This window comes from Caloenas nicobarica, chromosome 4, assembly GCF_036013445.1.
Source record: "Caloenas nicobarica isolate bCalNic1 chromosome 4, bCalNic1.hap1, whole genome shotgun sequence".
In the NCBI taxonomy this organism is placed as follows: domain Eukaryota; kingdom Metazoa; phylum Chordata; class Aves; order Columbiformes; family Columbidae; genus Caloenas; species Caloenas nicobarica.
Genome location: NC_088248.1, coordinates 11,713,483 through 11,734,229, shown reverse-complemented (window position 1 = coordinate 11,734,229; position 20,747 = coordinate 11,713,483). Strand labels below are relative to the sequence as shown.

At 37.8% G+C, this 20,747-nt stretch overlaps 1 protein-coding gene across 10 annotated transcripts in view; it reads left to right on the top strand.

The window, feature by feature from the left end:
* The window catches only part of SEC24D (SEC24 homolog D, COPII coat complex component), a 215,781-nt gene that overhangs the window by 182,737 nt on the left and 12,297 nt on the right, over positions 1–20,747 (top strand). For all 10 annotated transcript variants that reach the window (XM_065634358.1, XM_065634356.1, XM_065634359.1 and 7 more), the window contains 3 exons: positions 12,103–12,241; positions 14,007–14,122; positions 16,967–17,091. In XM_065634358.1, the coding sequence (XP_065490430.1) occupies positions 12,103–12,241; positions 14,007–14,122; positions 16,967–17,091 (380 nt within the window). The remainder of the gene's footprint in view (positions 1–12,102; positions 12,242–14,006; positions 14,123–16,966; positions 17,092–20,747) is intronic.

The following is a 20,747-nucleotide window of genomic DNA, read 5'->3' as shown; positions in this document are numbered from 1 at the left end:
AGGTTAGCAGAAGCTAAAACCGAGTGAGGTGAATAACTAGCACATGATGCAATGTTATAAATATTTTTTTTTTGTTCCAAGAACAAAGTAAAGTACTAGTGTGCAAATTTTCCTTTAGACCCCAAGTCTGCTCCTTTGGGTTTTAAATACGTCATTCAAATGTTAAATCGTAAGAATTAGGGAAAGCCCCGCACTCTTGTAGCATACCCTGTGCTCAGTGGGGACTCAGGTTCTGCTGTCCTTATTCTGCAGCTAGTAAGAAGGGTGAGTGGGCTGTAGCTTTGGTTTAAAGCGTATTTTTATAGACACATGCATTTATTAGTGGTTATGTGCTCATGCAGAACTCTGCTTTGAGGAGAGTGAGGAATGCTTAGTTTGCAGGCAGTATGAAATGGTTCATACTAAATGTTTTACCGATTGTTCCTTTCTATTAGGGTTTTGTTAGAGACCATAGACTGCAGAATAGTTCCTTGAGGTGCTTGCTGATAACATCTACCCACTGTAAAAACCTGGCACTTTTATTTTACCCTTTGATTTCTGTCTTGTTACTTATTCACAGGAGGCCCTTCTCCCATATTGCAGAGAGCCTAGCTAATTTAAGAGTTTTTGGTGAGGGATTCTACAGAAAGACTTTTCAGAAGGAATATGTTGTATCAACTAGATCATGCTTACCTTCATGGTGGCTGACTCTTGGCAGAACTCAATAGATCCGTATGTCATGACATCCCTCCTCAAGAGCCACGTCAGATCTTCCTCTGTATATCCTATTTTTCCCTGTGTCTTTTTATGTTCTCCCCTGTAGGATCTACCAATTTGCTCTCTGTGGAAGTAAGACTTGCTAGTCTGTAGCTCTGAGATCACCTAGAAGTTCTTCATAAAGTTTTTCATTGTATTGCTGCCTTCTTTCCTTTTGGGGGGTTAAGCCTATGTCAGCAATTGATTTTGTGTACAGTTCAACAATTTCACGCTGTGAGTCTTTTTAGACGGGAATGGTGTGGTTAGACAGTAAAATTGTCCATACTACTAGTAAGCTATTTTTTAACTATCAGAAGATTATTATTATTCCTTTCTGAAGGAAAAGTTCTGAAAGAGAGATTGTCAACAGTCTTGCCCTGCTCTGTGTCCTGAAATGTTTCAGCATTCTCAGTGTTGGCTTGTAACATTGTAATCCCCATATGTACTTGGGACTTGATGTGAGATTCCTCTTCATAGTCACAACTACTGGAAATGAAATGTCAGCACTTACTGAATGTTTAATGACCTTTTTCCTTTGTGTAGACTTCATATGGCCCTTTTTTTAACATTGTTTCATGTCTGTTGACAAAACTGGACTTTGCTCCAGTGTAGGTAACTCTATAGCAAAGCCAGTTAGTGTTGACCAGTGAGGAGATAATATTTGCTATCTCTGAATCGTAAGTGGGACAGATTGCTTTGCGTGCTCAGCAGTTCTGTTCTCTGGATTGTCCAAGATCCAGCAGAGAATGATTTTGTCAATGTCTTTGGGGTGCACTGCCATGTAGTCTATGTTAGTTGTCATGTTTTTCTAAAACATGGTGGGAGTAAAGGCCCTGCACATGTGATATAACTTAACAGTTAGGACACTTAGTCTGACAGTGTGGACACCCTTCTTCACTCTCCAGGAAAAGGAGGCTGATCACCAAGCCATTTACCAGTTTATACAGAAGAGTTCATTGCCTCTGTTTAAACTTCCACAGATGAAAGTCAGTGGACCAGAAAGAAAGCACATGTACCAGTACCACACTGTAGATTACAACTAGGCCAGTTAGCTTGGGGATAGGGCCGTGCTACCAGATGTTGCTACTTGTTCTTAGGACTGCCTCAGTATTTTCACAACCAAGCCATTGTCGAGCTATTTGGAACAATCAATCCATGTAGAGATTATCCAGGTAGTGTAAACTTGTACCCTGAACTGACTGCTGTATACCATACTGTTAAATGTGAGCCTAAGCACTGTTGTTTCTTCAATTTTCCAGATATTAAAATAGAACAAGTTCCAAAGCATCCTTGTTGATGCCTTCATTTGGGAGAGGACTGTGAGACTGCAGTCTCAGTTCTGAGTCTGCCTGGACTATGGAGCAGGATGGATGTTGGACAATATTTGTTGCTCTGTCAATGCTATTTTAATTTTTTTCCTACTAGCTAGCAGCAGGTTGGTGTCTGGGGTTTTTGCAGAGCTCCTCTGGGGTGCCTGACTCTCTTATGCATGGTATAGAGAGCCCAGAACTCTCAAGCATGTCTGGGTGCCTCACCCCAAAATTTTTATATCACTCCGGAGGTCAGTGCCTGTAAGCTGGGTTTGCAATGCCTAATTTAGAGGTGCATAAATCCTCCATTAGATGAGGTGTTCTTTATGGAGTATGCCCTGTGCTAGTCTGCATTTGGTAGTAAAGTGTTTGGAATTGGATTGCTTCCCAAGACTTCATCTAGGAGAACGTTTTTGTTAGCCTGTTGGGCTGTAACTGCACCCTGTAACTAGAATGAACTTTCAGAACCAAATGTAGCAAAGGCTTTGGCATCAGAGCTTTCCCTGGTTCAAGTAAATTTCCTGATTTAGTTTTATGCCTTTTTTTTTAGTGTACATTTTAAAATACTCTTTAAGTGTACTCTTTAAAATACTTCTGTAGTATAGTATTCCATTCACCATTTTTATGGTAAGGAAGTGATTCTCAAAATGATAGGGGCAATAACTTGAAAGTTTGCCGTTTATATAAACATTACTTATATTATAATCAGAATTCCTGATGAATTTTTTAAAAATTTGATATTTAGACTGGAAAAATGCCTTTCTAAAGATGTTGTAATTAGTTTTTGATAAGTTGGAGACTGTGCCTGTTCTTCAGAATGATAATGACTAAAGAAAAACCTGACTAGCAACAGTAAGTATAGAAGCAAAATAAAAAGTAACATTCATATCTACTTAATTAGCTGGCCAACAATATTGATAATTTGCTTTGCCAACAAAAGTTACACTCAAGTAAAAATTACTCACTAGATACCTCTAGCTCTAAATAGCTGCCAGAATGGCATCTGCCATTCTGCGTGTGTATTTTCCTCTATGGACTGCACGTTGCTCTCCTGAAATGGTGTTTCTCTTCTCTTACACTCTGGCCAAAGTGGATCGTAGCAACAGCAGTAAATTAAACATTATAAGACTGTGCAAGCTCTAACTTCAAGCCATCAGGGATGTTACCTAGTTGCCTTGGAAACTTCACAGAGTCAGAACATGCTGGTATTTAGTAAGGTCAAGAGGAAGAGTTTTTATTTTGCTGTTTAAACTGAAGTTGTTATTGCATTTTCAGTTTATATGTATTTTACTTATCTGTGTATATTAGTGCAGTATTGTATTTTGAATGCAACCATGTAAAGCGTGTAATTACATAGAAAAATGTTTTTTAAAGCTTAATAGGAAGCTGATGTTGGGGGGTCTGTGTGTGTGGTTGGGTGATTTGTTATTTGGTATCAAAAAAACATTGTACCAGGTTACATCTAGGGCCTAATCATAGCAGGCTCTTAATGCCACCCTGTAGAAAAATAGGAGAGACTGAGTGTTCTTTCACAGAATGTCCATTAATTCTGTGGGGAGGGAAACTCCTCATAGGACGGGGAATAGGTGGAGGGGGCTGCTTTTTCATATGTCATTTAACAGAATTAGGTAATCCATGCTTGCTAAGTAGAGGCATAGATTACCCCTCAGCCCCAGAGTGAAGGAGCAATAGAACAGGTCTGTGCCTTTCCCAGGACTGCGTCGCTCATAACTCAGTTCCGCACAGCCCCCTGCTTGTGACATTCAGCCACAGCTCAACATTGATAAAAGAGAGGAAGATAGTTGCATACAAACATTATTAATGTTCAAAGATTCTGGAGTCTGCTTGTAGCATCCTAGCTATCGTAGTAGCAGAAGTATTTGTGGAAGAGAGACTCAGAGTATGAACATTCCTACCTGATGCAGTATTTTTAAAGTAACAGCTAGTTTTGCAACTGACCCTCAAAACTAACATTGTAGAAAAGACTTGACTTTTAAAAAGGATATTAAACTCATCCCAAATATCCTTGCTTCAGAGATAAAGATATTCAGTACTGCCTTTTGTTCACATGACAAAAATTCTCCTTATACTTTCTACGTACCCCTGTGGCAATTGGCTAGCTAATAGTTGGCCTGTGAATGCAGCATGACACTTAAAGTACTCCCAGTTCTTTCTGATTTCAGTATAAATAAATTAATTAGCCTTAGAGGCATGTTGACTTACAAACATTTTTTAGGAAGGCCTTCAGGTAAGCAGAACAACCTTGTCCACTTCCAATTAATACACTCTTAAACTTGTATACGCTTTTTTTTTTCTAATGAAAATTTCTTTCTTTAATATGTTTGACAGCACAGAAATAGGAGCAAGAGAATTCCTATTGTAGAAAGTTCTCAGCAATGCAAACATGAGTAGTCAGTTGATTTAAAAAGTCACAGTAACGATGTCTAACAAAAGAAGAACAAATCCAAGTTCTCTAGAAGGAAATAAGCTCTCCGTTCTTCAGACTTTCATGCATGATCATAAGTCAGTAGTTGCTTTTCTCTCAAGTGCTGAAAAAAAATTTTATATACGTATACATACATACCTATATACACACACACATCTATCTGTCCACCTGTGTGTATGTATATATAAAAAGAAAAAAACGCCCACATGTTTGCTCTCTAAAGTTGATGGTAGCCCAGCAGGCCAGAATGGTCCTGAAATCCAAAGTTAGGTTTTGGTTTTGTTCTTGCTACAAAGGGATGAAAAGCATTAATAAAATTCTTCTGCTGCAGAATTTAATCTAGGAGAAGCATGATCTCTGAAGCAACTATGCTACATTTGGATTTATTTACAAACTTAAATATTTGTTCCCTAAACCTAGAGCTTCATGTTCCATTAGTACTATTTGGAGTGTTGCTTGATTGGCTATCTTAAGGATATTCGAGTGCATGGTCACAGCTGTGTTTGTATTAAATGGTTTTGACCTTCTAAAACAGAACTGGTATGTCCATTTACCTGTTATCTTCATGTGTTACAGGCTGTGCATGTATTTTAAACTGTGGTGTTAGATTTGTCATCTATTTAGCAGAAAAGAAAAATTTTGTTTTAGAGTAAACTGACAATAGTGTGACCATACAGCACATGTAAGAGACTGGGCCTGTCAAGGAGAAGACAGTAGTAATAGTATGTGGAGCCCAAATTCTGTCTGCTATTTTGAAGATCGTCTAGGGCTCTCCTGCAGTGGTCTGCAAAAATGATGTCTTTAAGAGTTGTATTTACTTCTGTAAAATATTTTGCTAAATATCTTTTGTTCAGTGCTGAATGAATTTCAAGCCAGAGAATAAATCACTGAAAATCAAACTTCTAATTTTATTGTGAAACACTTGTGATCAATAAACCTAGACTACCTCCTTGTAATTATTACTTACTGTTTCTGTAGAGAAGCTTCCTAAAACTTGCCTGTCTTATTTTTTAGTGGTTTTACCGCTAGTGTGACAATCATACCTACTAATCTCAGAGAAGGACTGCAGTGGTGTACCATCTATGGTACTGATATGTGGGAAGCAGAGCTGTGGATTAGCACAGGCATGAATCCAAGTTCTCTCATGATGTAACGTGTGTATATCATCCTCAGGAGTGCTAACAGGAATCAGGGATGTGGGTGGGGGATGGAGAGGGGGACTGACACTGTCCTAGAGTAGTTTTGTCTGTCTCTTACACCTTTCTTTGCCCTCTTCTTGTGTATGTGCCTCTGTACCAGCTCCCACTCTTGCTAGGATGAGTACAGACTGGACTGAGGCAGGTTGAGACCTTTTTGTTCCAAAGTGCAAACATTTTAAAAGTCTGTTGTTCAGCACAGTTTCTTGATTATCCAATTTCACGCTCCTGCTTATATCATCAGTTAATCCTGGCTGCTGACCTTCACTTGAGATACAGCATGTCCGTACATCCAAGTAACAGTCAGCACTTCACAGCTGAGAAGTGCTGGAGAGGGCTGACTTGTTAATGCGGGAGATTCCTGGCCCAGCATCATCACTGGGGGAACTTCTGGTGCCTCTCTTAAACATGGATAGTAAACTTTTTTGTCGTTTGTTTTTTCCTTCTGTCACCTGTATGATAAGGAAGTTCTAATAAGAAGCTAACTGATTTTGGTGTTTCTTTACATCAAAATTTTATCATTATTACATGCATTTTCCCCCCATCCTCATCTTGTTTTTAAAAACCCTTATTCTGCTGACTAGAGTAGCCTGTATTTACACTCTTCAAGCTGCCAACTCTATTCAGTTGCAATACTCCCCTTAAAAAGTGAATGCTGAGTAAAAATTTCAAGGATAGCCTGAGGTATGATGCACTGAAATCAAGATCTAACTTTCTATTTGTTGTTGTACACACTGGATCATATCCCATGTGCAGTGTTGACTTGAAACTCACCTACCATGCCACAGTATTTTTTGCACTGCCATGTATGCAGGTGAATGTTCAGCCTTGGTCTGGAAGGTTTCTGAGCAAGAAAGTTTGAACATGCTTCTTGCTTTTTTATATGGCCTGTAAAACTGAGGTTAAAGCCAAGAGATAATCACATGGTTGATGCTTTAGCTGTGCTGCAGTTCCTCAAACAAGCAAGGAAATAGATGAAAAAGCACTGTTATGGAAAATACTTGAACCTGCTGTGAGCCTTGCAGAGGAGATAGTCCAAATTGGCTTGAGTTGTCAGCTGAGGATGCTGATAGCGTTGACCATGTACAAACCAAGAACATGCAAAATCATTTCTGTCTTCAGAGGGAATGGCTTCTGATAAAAGACAGTAGGAACATCACAAAGGGAAATGCTTTCTTGACATTTTAATGTGAATCAGTAAAGCAACTCAAAACCAAGGGATTATTTTTAGACTGGTTAATCTTTCTCAAAAGCAATCTATGACGGTATAATAAAAGCAAACAAACCCCTTCAACAGTCCTAGGAAACAGAGACAGTTTGGTTCATGACCTAGTTTTTTGTTGTTGGTTTTTGTTTTGGTTTTGTGTTGTGGTGGTGGTGGTTTTTTTTCCCCAAGAACATCAGTGTTACATTTCAAAATTCTCTTTGATTTACCATAATTGGCCAAAACCCTTCTCCTCTGTTCATTAGAAAGCTGCGTTATATAGTGTATTTTGAAATTCTCATATGAACATTTTAATAATTAGATGTGCATCAATTTCAGTGTAAAAAGTAATTCTAGAAACACTGCCTTTATAAATTTGTTGTGCTGGCAAACTGCACAGTTTATATGTTTAATGAACTGTTTGGATTGAATAGGTGGCAGATTTGTGTCTCTTTTTTGTTAATCAACCATGCAAATACAGTGTTTAATGTTCACTGTACATCAGAAATATAAAATATTTTTTCTGCTGTAGTGCTGCTGATCATGGAGTATCATTTTAAGGAACTGTCGTGTTGGAAGTCATCAGTAGTTGGGTATCTGTGCAGCTCTCTAAACCTGTGAGATGCTTTTCCCTTTTAAACAAATAGTCCTTATCTGGACCATGCTTTCAGAATCGTTTGCCCTGAGATAATTTGTGGTTGAAAAGGCAACTTGTCGTGAGTAGTATACGATGTTGTATGATGTAGAGTGACACTCCATGTTTGCCAGTGGTAATGTTCTTCAAAAGCATATAGAAAAACTGGTGGTAAATTCCTCTTCTTGCGGGGATGAATAAGGGTGTGATAGAGATACTGATCTAATAGAAAACTACACTTATGGAAAGAGTTTTTGTGCTCCTCTTGGATGTAGGCAAACTGTTCAAGTTGCATGGGTCTCTTTCTGATAAGCCAGAGTTCCTGTTGTTTCACTGCTGGTTTGTTAAATGCACCCAACTGATGGTGGAGGCAAACGAAGGGCAAAACCACAGCTCCTCATGCAGACTTGTCACTGTACTGATAGAGCATGTGTCAAGGAGTGGATAGGAATCTGCCTTGGCTGTGGCAGGTAGTCCATTGCATGTGAAGATTTGCCTTGCAGCACAGCTACAAAGTATTTTTGTGCAGCCCAGTCTATATGCAAGCCTGGCAATGAAAACAGATGCTGTACATGTTTTATTTTGTTGTGTGATAAATGGCTAGCTTGCTTCACTGTTTGCGGATGCCTCTTTTGTTCTCCAGAGACTCTCTCGTGGTTTTTCTCTTTAGGAAGTCTTACCGAGATATGCCATGATGATCTTGAGTTTCATCACAGTTCTTAGTCCTACGCTTATAATTTCCAGCTGTGGCTCAGATCCTGCAATATGAATATAGTGATACTTTGCAGGCATCACAGGAAACCCTCATGAGTGGATCAGGACTTCATTTTTAAAGCAAGCAATAGTAATTCAGCTTTCTCAGCCTTTAAAGTGCAGGTTACAGTCCCTTTGGAAGTTTTTATGGATGTATTTCATCTTGGAGCTGTGCCACCAATGTCTATCTATTGCTTTGTGATGTTGTTCTGACTCCTGAGAGATGTTCTTGCTGAAATATTTCCAAAATAAAGCTTGCTGTCCCAGCTATATTTGGTCTAATAGTGGGATAAGCTATGGTTTATCAGATCGGCTTTCAGGACTCATGCTCCAGTGGGGCCCTGAGGTTCCAGACAAGGGAAAGTTTCTGCAGGTCTTTTAGAGCATTTCCCATCTCTTCTGCCCAGTCTTCGTTTGCTTTAACTTAAAACTGTCATGTTCTGCCTCCCAGCACAACTGATTCCTTCTGCCTCTTTACTCTTCTGGCTTACATGAAAGGCATATCTTTTATGTGTCCTCTTCTGATTTAGACTACCAAGTGTTAGTTTAGTCATGGGCTTTAATAAATATTTCTATTTTGATAGCGCTGGTACACCAACAACTAATACCTAAGTGTTCCTTTTTGTGAGGCCCGTCTCTGTTCTTGATTAGACAGGCAAGTTGAGCAAAGGTTTGTTGAAGAAATGAGGGGGGAGGGAGGTGTGAGGCCATAACAACTCCACAAGTATAGCAAATGTCCAAATATTTATGGTAGATATCTAACTTGATTGACTTATTATTGGTAGAGAATTAAGGGAGGAGAGAAAGGAAATCTTTAGAGGTGGAAAGGCAAAAAACCCTCCCCCACAACTATTTTTTTTTTTAAAGTTTATTTTATTTTATTCCCCTGCTTCTATGAGAGTTTGCCACTGACTTCCACGGGACCATAAACAGATCTCTGCTTTATCTTCTGGTACACAGTGACATCTACAGAGAGTGGAGCACATCAAACAATACTTTCCTCTTTCGTACCATGTCTTTTTATGACCATTTTTCTTTTAAATATTCAGTAGTTTAAACCTATTACTCTATGTTATGCTTTTTAATGCATGTACAGTATTATTTGTCTTTGTAAATTCCCAGAAGATCTACGTTTTGGGTTTTTTTGAAAGTTACTTTGCCCTGGCAGAAGTTATTTTGACATTTGGAAATGCGATAGCAGTTTACACACCCAGTCAGAAATTCATTTCTCTTGATGGGTAGAATGTCTGGTCTCGTGGTGTAATGCCCCGGAAGATTTCAGCTTTTTTGAAGGAAAGTTTCTCTTACAACTGTGTTGTTCACATCAAGAAGTGGATTTTTGATGCTTTTGGTCTGAGTGCTTATTCTGAAATTATCATACAAATAGCTTTATTATTAGATATGTTCATTATTGAAGTAATGTTTTAAATTATTTTAAGAAAATACTAAAATGTAAATTCCATTTAATTTTTTAAAAAATCCAAATGAATAAATCAATAAAGGTACACATAGTGCTTTTTTTGCAGGATTTGTTCTTTGTTAGACAAAATCCTTAGTTCTATTGCAGGCATATTTTTTGCTTGGTTTTTCTTCATTGATTTTCTTTTTTTCCTTAATTTTTTTTTAAAGTTTCTGCAATCTTATTAGGAAGAAAAAATAGCTAGGTGCTGCCGTATGATTTTATTGGTATTTCATCCTTTATTTCTCTGGGTAAGACAAACCAGAATCCAGCCTAGTGTATGTTTACAGAGCATTGCCTGTGGATACTATTTTCTTAAGACCTGAGCACGTTTTAACCTCATGCACTGCACGTAGTCGCAGTTAACTTCAAGACAACCATTTAATGCAGAAAGTTAAACTTGTGTAAATCTTTGCAAACATAACCCTTAGGCTACTGGGGCTCTAACTCCACTATTTAAAAAGGACTTCGTAATAGATCATTTTTTAAAGGAAGCTTAAAGAGGGGGAAAAACTAAAATTTCCACTCAAAATATGAAAAGACAAGAAAAAAAATTCTTTTTGTTTCTGCTGTCTTTAAAAAGCTTATTTATTAAGTATGTGTAAGAACGTAGACACTTAGGCTCTGACATTTATTTTTTTTGTTTTTCGTGTTCATGCTTTATATGTAAAGGTCTTAATTTTGGTAAAGTATTTGATCATTTGGGGGTATTTTTTCTTTGCTCTTGGATAGCTTTAAATGTATCAAAATAAGGTTTAAAATTACTGCATCAATATGCATACATGCATCAGGAGTTGTTTTAGTCTTTTTTTTTTCCCCCCTTACTAGGTCAGATACTATAATAATATTAACTGCAAACTAGATCCAGGCCTTATTAAACTAATACAGCAGAATGATGATCAGAAAATTGCCGAATACTGAACAAAACCCAGAAGTTTTAAAACTTATTAAGCGATTGTGGCTGATGAGCAGGTTTTATAGCCAAGGCTTTCATGTCTGAAAAATGACCCTGACAGTTTGCCAGATGACATTATTGTATAGTTTGTGGTAAACTCAATTTTTGTAGAAGAAAGAGCACAAAGTGTAATAATATCCCAGTGGAGCAGGAGGGAGCACTTGAAACCCATGTAGTGAAAATCTCATGTGTTTAAAATCCTTGGTAAAAAGCATTATACCCTTTAGAGAAATAAATGGGTAAAATAGACTCTGTAAAATATAAACAAGCAATAAAATACATGTAAGCAGTGAATGCTAGAAGGATATGTATGATTTTCTAGGTATTCAAAGACTATTATGCTACAATAAAAGGTAAAGTTTATAATAGATGCAATATGTCCATTCCATAAGAAGAAACAAAATAATTTAAAAAAAAGTGAATGTACTAGTGGAAATGTTTTAGCGTTCAAAGACCGTCAGCGTTTTTCCTCTGTTAGAGATCTGTTATGTGTCCAAACTCTGGATTTCCTTTCTTATTCTTACGGGCAGAGATTTTTAATTGGGATTGAAGGGAGTAAGAAAGGAAGAAAAATACAGAACATGTTTATGCTCCTTATAGTTTTACAAATAATTGAGCAAACTTCCATTTGTATAGTGGTTTCAAGTATGACTTTTCTAACATGAAGTATAATCACAGGAATCTTTCAGTTGCTGCACAGTTATTACTGCAAGAGGCATCTGGAAAATGTTTTCCATTATCTGTGGGTTTTGGCAGAGGCTATAAGCAAGCATGGTCAGTGTAATTAAACTGACAAGTGCTTGAGATACTGTATTTGTCTGCTCCATGTACTTCCCTTCAGTAAATATTAGTATTTCTTCTAAATCTTCTACTCTAGCTGGTCACCCTGACAACATTTAAACGTTAGTACAGCATGTAACACGGCAGCGTTGGGGGGCAGCATTTATGACAAATTATTAGCAGCTTTCTAGTCAATACCTGTTTGAGAGACCATGTGCAATAGGTGAGAGCAATAGATTTCTTTAGGAAAAGCTCAGACTGACAGAAGGTGAAACACCTGACTCCAGCAGATTTCTCTTCATGAGCTGTAAAAACCCTGTGCTGGAGAAAATCAGCCTGGAGGCCTAAACTTCCAATGCTTTCAAAACTTCATAGGCTGTTGGTGTGAATCCTTACCCTCTTTCTGATAAATGTTAGAATATGGCCTGTGGACTTCTAAATTTAGCCCTTCAGGGGACCTATGGGTTGAGCCACTCGTACTGCAGATTTGGAGTAAAAGCTGAACAATTAATGATCTCTTAATTAGGTGATCTCTAACAGGAGTCAAGTCTGAGCGGTAGCTTTCTAGCTCATTTTACTTGGTTTCAAGTTTGCGTTGCTTTTTATAACTTCATATACCGCTTCATCTAGGCACCTCTTTATGTGGTAAACCATGGTGAGACTGGACCAATCCGATGCAACAGGTGCAAAGCTTATATGTGTCCCTTCATGCAGTTTATTGAAGGTGGAAGAAGATACCAGTGTGGATTTTGCAGTTGTATAAATGATGGTAAGTGGTGTTTTTCTGATCTGTGATTCCTACAAATTCCATAAAACTAAAAAGAAACCGTATCCCTACAATTATTTTCTTGACTTGCTGACTTGATGAAAAAATAGTTTAGTGAGATGCGATAACTAGGCCAATTTTACAATTAAAAAAATACTATCCAAGAAAAATACTTAGAATTTGTGCAGTACAATTTAAAAAAATAAATGTATGAAAAATAATGCTGACTCACAAAGTCCAGTCTGATATGATCAAAACTTTATTTAAAAATATTATATCAGTTTAGGATACAAAGCTGCTTGTATTGCTAACTGAAAGCAACTTTTGTGTGGAGAAGAATATTTTCTTTAAGAAATCTAAATGTCCAGCAAGAACCAAATATTTAGAACCACGTTAGCCTAGTCCTGTCCATGACTGTGGATGCAACGGTTAAATAACCTATTAATCTTATTGTGACAAGTGTTGGTTTTCACAGAAGATACCATGCCATATTTGTTCAAGTGTGCTGCATGTGACTCATAACTGTTCTTGTGCTCTTGGCTAAATCCCAAAGCTTTGCCAGAACTAGCCTTTCTAGACATTTGTATCATGTTGGATTTCCTCAGCTGGATCACAGCAGTATGTGCTTTCCCTAATACAGTCATCTTTTCAAGTCTGAAATGTGAACCTTGACAGGCTCATTCCAGCTTCTTTTCTGCTTAATGCTCAAATGTTTGTGCAAGCATAGCAGATAACTCATTTCATGGTTTGTTAGCAATTTAAACTCTCATAAAGAGAAATTTAAATGCACAGTGAACATACTAAGAAAGACATTTAAGTTGCAGCGTCATTTTAAATCATGCTTTGTATTACTACAGTGTCTTTTATGCAAGTCAGAAAGCTCTTAAAAAACCAAACCAAACCAAAACCACAAAAAAACCCCACAGAACTTTAACAAGGGCTAAAAATGGCCAACAAACTAGGTAGATATTCCTCCCCCTTCCCTGCCCCTCCTTCCTCCCCCACTTTTTACAAGCAAAAATGTGAAAAATAAGCATTCTAAATATATATTGATGAAGGAAAGAGGAGCTAAAATCCAGAGGCGATTCCTCCTCAGTGTGACTCCAGCCATGAGACTAGCTGCGTATCAATTGTTGGCGGCAAACCCACTTGATTTCTTAATGCTTTGAAGTTCTGCAGCTTTTATGTGTAGCTGCAGAAGTTTCCCAATACAACAAGCCCAATGCTCTTTGCTGTACAGTGGGCCAGGGTTGTGAACCTGGTAGAGCATTTTCCAGTGAAGTGATATTTTTGGATAAAGTGGTGCAGGCTTTAGGAAAAATGCTGGTTTTACCCCTGTCCCTCTGCAGAGCTCTGGTGATCTGAATTAAGCTACGAGTGGACTCTTATCTACTAACAAAACAGCCACTGTGAAGTCTGGATCCTGAGGGTGGCAGACTCCTGCCTGTGGAAATGACCTGGGTCAGTTTTACCTACTCGAGCCTGACAGTGAATAGGTGGGAAAAAAGGGAATATGCCCTATCCTCCAAATACAAAAGGAGCTGGCATTACTAGAATTTTGTGGGATTCTTTTTGGCTTGTTTTTTCAAGCCAATGTGGGAAAAAAAACCCACAACAGTGCAACCTGGCTAAGTGTTTAAACTCTTCCCTTGATCCAGTAACAGAAGAGCCTACATTAGTACATTGTATCTGTTGAAATACCTTGTTGGCTTGTTCCCCTCCTTCCAAAAATATAAACCTTTTTTTCTGCTCTTGTGTTGGCTTTTAGTACCTCCATTCTTCTTTCAACATCTGGACCACATTGGCCGACGGGTAGACCACTATGAAAGGCCTGAGCTATCTCTGGGGTCTTATGAATATGTTGCTACTTTGGATTATTGCCGAGTAAGTATTTCCAGGATGTAAACTAATTTACAATTTTATACCTTCAGTGGAGGAAATGCACATGTAAGCTGAACATTGGAGTCCAGGAACATTCTAGAAAATATAGGTAGATGTGGAGAATTTAAGCTTACATTATTATGTTTTGATCTTTTGTGCTGCAGAATATGAGACTAGCAAGTGAGAATAACAGATAGTGCAGTAAAGTCGTGGATCACCAGTCTTTAACTGGGGCATTCGTTTGGTCCTAGCTAGCCTGTTGCGCTGTTTAGAGGATATGGTTGAAACTCTGATGCAGTGTTGTATTTTAGCTGAATGTCTTTTATTAATTTTGAAAACATGCAGACGCCTAAATTGCCTTCCGAATGTTGAAAACCTTAGCAAGGGAATTTGACCTCGTAATCTTTTCCTGGCAAGATTAGTTTTAGTATTCTGATCGGGAATAAGTTACAATGGAATAGGTTCTCTCTTCTAACATTAACTCACTGAAGAACTTAATCCAAAACCCACTCAAGTCACTGGAAATACTTGTAGGTGCTTTTATTATAGAACTGTTATTGGATACTTCCAAAAGCATAATTTACTTAAATTAGCTAATTTTACAAAACTGCAAGTGTGACTTCATCTGTCCACAGTATGGACATATTTTTCTGTTCTTGCTGAAATCAGGCATAATTTTCTTCCTGTCAGAGGAGCTGAGGTCACAATAAGGTTAGGAAATGCAATTGGATCCTATAAAGTCTCGAAGTAGATAGCAGTCACTTCCTCAGACAGTCAAATTATTACTGGTATATAGAAAATGAACAGGTTTAATTCTGCTTTCTCACTAGAGTGCTGTTCCAGAATCCAGTGAAATCCCTGAGACCACCTATATAGATTTTATTGAGATCTGAGTTAAACCTCAGAACAGGAGAGAACTGTGTTGAGGCATTACAGAAATACAGCGTGAGATCCTTACTGTACATCCAGTGTAGCTTCAGCAAATTCAGTTAAGCTTTACTGATTTCTGGCACCTAAACCTTTGGAAGCTTATGTGTGGCTTTGTGCCATTCTCACAGTTGTTTTTCTCTACTCCAGAGTGTAACCCTGTGTGATGCAGCCATCGTCACGATGCAGCTTGCAGTGCAGTGGCTTTTGCCATAGAGCTTACTTAAATCAGGGAGTTTCCTTGAGAAGACATCCAGTATGGTCTGTGTTCTTGATGCAAAGACCTGTCCATAGACTTCCTGGAATATTAGAAAAAAGAAAACAAAATTACAAAATTAACGTGCTGGAAATGCTAAGTCATTAAATTTTAGAGATGTTACTGTTATAATTCCTTTTTCATTTTGTTCCAAGTTACAAAAGTTTAATTCTTTTATAAATCCACTTTAAGACCAGAACTGAAAAGTCATTTCCTTTTGTGCTTATCAAATGACAAGGATGAACAGCTACAAAAAATGTTAACAAATAACAGCTGTTTTGCATTATTGTGCTCCTGCTATAGTGGATGTGGCAAGAGCACAAGTCCTCAATTCTGCCATATATTTGTCAGAAATTATTCAGGGATTCTTTATAAATGATGATGCGATACGAGAGTTTAGAAGTAGTGTTTGATGTAATTTTTGAAACTAGAATCCAAATACAGTAAGCAGAGCAGCTTTTAAAAATACTGCCTGGTTTTAGTTGACAGTAGTTAATCCTGATTTACATTATTCAAATGAAGTGAGATCAAAGGGTATAATGTTTAGTTTCAAGCATGCCAGGGACTATGGATAAGTCATAATTCAAGGGTTAGATGGTTTTTTTCTTAAATAGAGTTTTCTGAGGTTTAGTTTAAGAATCATTTGGTAGGTGATCAGAACTCTATATATGAAGGCTATGAAACAGTATAATGGAAAATCTGTCCTGAATTTGACAAAAATTAATGACCACTACTCATCTTAATGAGAATTTGGAAAACTTTGCTTAGGGAGTATGATGATTACTGTTGCTGTGTTCACTTTAGATTATCTCCTTCCTGGGTACATCTCAAAGCATTACATTGCTTTATTTGAAAACAAAAGACCTTCATCCTACTTTTTCTTACTTATAAAAACTTGTGCCAGTAGTGTATGTCACTATTGTGTGCCATTTACATTATGAATAAGAGACTATGCTAAGAAGTCATGCCCAAAGGAATCCATACCAGCCCAAGTCACTGCTGTTTATGCAGCAGTTACATACATTAAATGTTCCACTCTCATGCTCTGATCATCTTACGGAAAGTCAGCTTATTCCTGAAAGTACAGTTCAGCTGTCCAGAATGCATTGGAGCATGAGACAGCAAGACAGACAGGATGCAGATGATCACCACTTGGTCCTGCTAAGAACTGAGATATTTTAATTCTGGTTCAGTACCTAAGTTATATTTTCTGTTTCCAGATTGGTTAGAAATCACTTAACAGTTGGTAGAGGCAAATGCTAACAAAAACTGAATTTAAGCATTTCTGTTAACAAGATGGCATCGTATATTGATACCGGGAATGCAAAAACAATATGGGTACAGAAAAAAGGCAAAAGGCAAATTTGTTTAGACACTTGAATTCCAGGAGAAAATATATTTGTGTTTCATTCTATCTAATAAACTGTTACCCTTTCCATATTTTATTCCATTAGGATGCTGTTTTCTAGTAATAATGTTTTATTGCAGGGGTGGACTTTACCCAATACATGTCAGCTTTCTGCAATAATTTCTATTTCTGATCCATAGCATTTTTCAAACAATTGAACACTGTATTTAGATTGCCTTATGGTACCACCTGTAAATTTTTTAAATGTAACAGGACACTGTCTAATTTTCCCTGTGAATGGTCATTTTTTCTGTAGAACAACAAGCCTCCAAAGCCACCGGCTTATATCTTCATGATTGATGTATCATACAGAAACATAAACAGTGGCCTAGTTAAACTCATATGTGATGAACTGAAGACTCTGCTAGATAAGCTTCCAAGGTAAAGAAACATAAGTGTGCTTTGCTTAACTCACTACACTGCAGTTTTCATGCAGCTTTGCACTTTGGGAGGTAAAAAGAAGGTACAGAATATGTCGAAATTTACCATACAGGCATTTTTGGGGTGACAGTGACCATATGTTGATTTTAACTCTGCTGGCAGTTCTTAGACTTTGATGTCTGGGCTTAGTACACAGATGGAAAGAAACTGTCATACTAACGGCACATGCAGCACGCCTTCTTTTCCTTTCTTATAGTGAACTCTAGTGGTATTATCAGCTATGTTCAAGCTTGTAGTTTTCACTTTACCTGCTATAATTCTGTTTATTGCAATGCTGTATTAAATTAAGCATCGAAATATCAAAACCAGAATACTCAAGAATGGCAAGTCTCTCTAAAGCCGAAGTGCTGGTGGCTTGCGTCTTTTATTGTTAATTAGCAAAACTTTTAAAGCTTCTTGCTATGCTGTGAGACTTTTCTGTCCTGGTATGTATCTGGGAGAAGAACAAATCTTGTAGGCAGCAAACATTTTATGAAATACAGCACATTTGCTTTGTGAGCATGAAACACACAGTACTAGTATTACTGCTGATCAATATTAATAGCAATATATTATTTTAGTGTAGTTTTGAGTATAGTATGTTAGTGTAGTTTTCATTAAAGACATTTCTCAGCTAAGGTGTATAAAAGCATGGAAGCACATAAAGAAAGAAAATGCCTTCCAAGTAACAATACTTGCAGAGGGAGGACAGACTTAAGAAATGGAAGGAGCAAAGTGAGGAAGGGTGGGAGACAAGATCCTTGAGATCATCTGGGATATGTTAAAAATCTTTAATCATATGTCATTCTGGGATCTTTGTGCATGAAGGAAATTCCAGTCCAAGGTGGGGGGGTTAGTTTGTCAGATGTCCATGTAAGGTGCCTCTCAAGTACTTTATCATTGAAGATTACACTGGAGACACAAGTGTTTGATATTATCCTGGACATATCTCAGAGCTTTCCATCAGGATTGGTCATGACTCTGAAGATATTATAACAAAAGGCATGAGTGTAGTAACAAAAAGCAGTTGGCAGTTCAGGAACACCTAGGCTTGAAAGTTGAGGAAGAATGAAAGCAAGTGTATCTACGTCACAAAAAAGATATATTAATTCTTCTCCTCGCCAGCACTCTGCAGAGATCTGCTGCTATATAATTTGTTTGCAGGGCCAAATTTTTCATGTCCACTGAAAAAAAAAAAAAACAAAACCATTAAAAAAGTAAAGACACTTCATTTTCTTCAGAGACTTGTCTGTTGTATTTAAACGATATTAATTATATAAAAAAAAAGAGGCATTCCACCAAAATTTGTGGTGAAACTTTTATTTTGGTGCTGAGACACGAAGGTCACTTTGTGTTCATTTTCTGTTGCTGGAGAAAGACACCTGCAAAAATATTCTGCTGTTCTCATGTGAGGTGAAAGCCCTGTGCTGGGAATTCACCCTGTGTTCAGATCCTGAAGAGGAAAGGCTTGGGATAGCAAAGCAGTGTCTGTGTAACAAAAAGGCCATTGGTGTACAGGCCTGGGCCAGTTAAGCCTGTGAAAGTGGCTGCGAAGTGAGAACTTAAGAGGCAGCAAAGGAAGAGTGAAGGTAGGTGGCTCAAGACCTGGTGTTAAGAGCTTTGTGTTTTTATAGACTCGCAGCACAGAAAACACATTATTTAGTTGCTTGAAATTTTAGAGCAGACATTTTCAGACTTATGTGTTCCAAACCAGAAACTCCTGACTCTGTACTTAGAGAAATACAGATAAATGTGTTTATAGGAATTGTGCTTATGAGCTTGGAAAATCAGGCTAACTAGTTCTGCAAGTATGATTTTTAGGTGCCTAATTTAAAAAATAAAACATTTGAATGCATTTCTGTACATATGATCCAGACATCTCATTCTGAGATGTTAAAAAGAACTAAATAGTGTGTGAGCTACATAGGCAATTGGCTGCGACATGTACAGCTAATCTTTAAAACTATGATAGCAGAAATTGGATGAAGTGTGGCAGTACAGACTGCCACAGGTAAGAGCAGTATCTGAAAAAATTGCTGTGTAACAACTTTGGGACTCAATGATGTGGGTGTTTCTCTTTCAGGTAGGAAAGTGCTGTATGTGCAGAAAGTTAATAATACGTTGCCTTCATCAAACTCCTGAATTGTTACTAAGAATGTAGTAGTGTCTGAGTGCTGGGAATGATTAGAAATTTACATCCAGAAATGCATCTGTTTGAGTATTTTGGAGGAATTATTTAAAATGCTTCTTCATGGAGTGTCTTTGATATAGAATATTATTTTAGAACAGAGTAGCCCCCTTCTCATCTGGCTGTATTCCCATAAAGCAGAAATGGTGGATTAACATTCTAGTTTGACATGAGAGTTAAAGATCGTAGACAAGAAAAATTATTTCCCTCCAAAGCTCAAGATGATGCTTATGAAACTGTCGATGGCAACTCCCCCACCTCTCCCCCGAAGACAAACAGATTTGATAGGAAAAACACTGACAGTTTTTTTCTATTTGCTGTAAGAAAAATATAAACAAGAATTGCAGGAGAAGTGTTCCTATGTTGTTCCTCCTCTTTAGTTTGACTTTTGATTTTGCTAGCATTTGTGAACTCATGAAATGCAATCTCTTGACTGCAGTGGAACGGAATGGAGGCCTTGCCATTGATTTTGGTGGGGTCAAGGCTTTGTGCTGCTTAGGAGGACGTTTTCAGACCCTGACTGCTGTACTGTGGTGAAGGCTCAGGATGACTGTTAACACTCCCTGGATAAATAGTAATTTTTTATTTATTTAAAAAAAAAAAATTTTTTTTTTCCATGAATGCCTAGTAATTGGAAATACTATATACCACGGCTCTGTTATTAAATTCCTTTGGTGTGATAGTAGCATTGAATATGAAACTCTTTGCTCTCAAACATACAAGAGCATTAGACTACAGACTCGGTATTTGCTGGTTTTGTGACACCTCACTGTAAGTTAAGTAGGCTCCTTAAATGTTTAATGTTGCTGTACAGAGCATATGGGCTGGTGTGTACTAACTGCAGGTACCACAGACTTCTTGTCTGGCATTTTTCGCACTAAAGGCTTGGTTTGTAATTTATGAGAGGAACTCCCTCCTGCTATAAGAAAGTGCCATTTTATTAGTAATGAAGACTAATTTTTTGAATAGGATTGCCTTTTACAGAAAAAACCCACTAAACTTGGAACGCAAGCCTGGTAAGGATCTGACTAGTACTATTAATAGTACTGCTACTCATGGCACAGTGGGCTGCTGCTTAGAGGAGTTACCTCCCCAAAAGCAGGGGCTGAGCCTGCTGCTCACAGCAGCACTTTGTGAGCCTGCCTTGGGCTGAGAACTTAGTAGCCATCATGAGCCATTTCTACAGTGTTTTCTGGGTGATACACAGCTATGGAGATCTAAGAGCTTGTGCTGATTAAAAGCAGTCCTGTGCAACCAGAGGATTGACCCACCAAAATCAATAAACATTATTCAAGCCTAGCTAGTGTTCTTACTAGGCATCAGTCATTAGCATCACTGAATTACAGTGTATTCTAAATAAAGCTGATTTTCTGAGTGTATCTTGTAAATAATTGTCCTGTTCTCTCTTTTCCATGTTTTGAGGACAGCA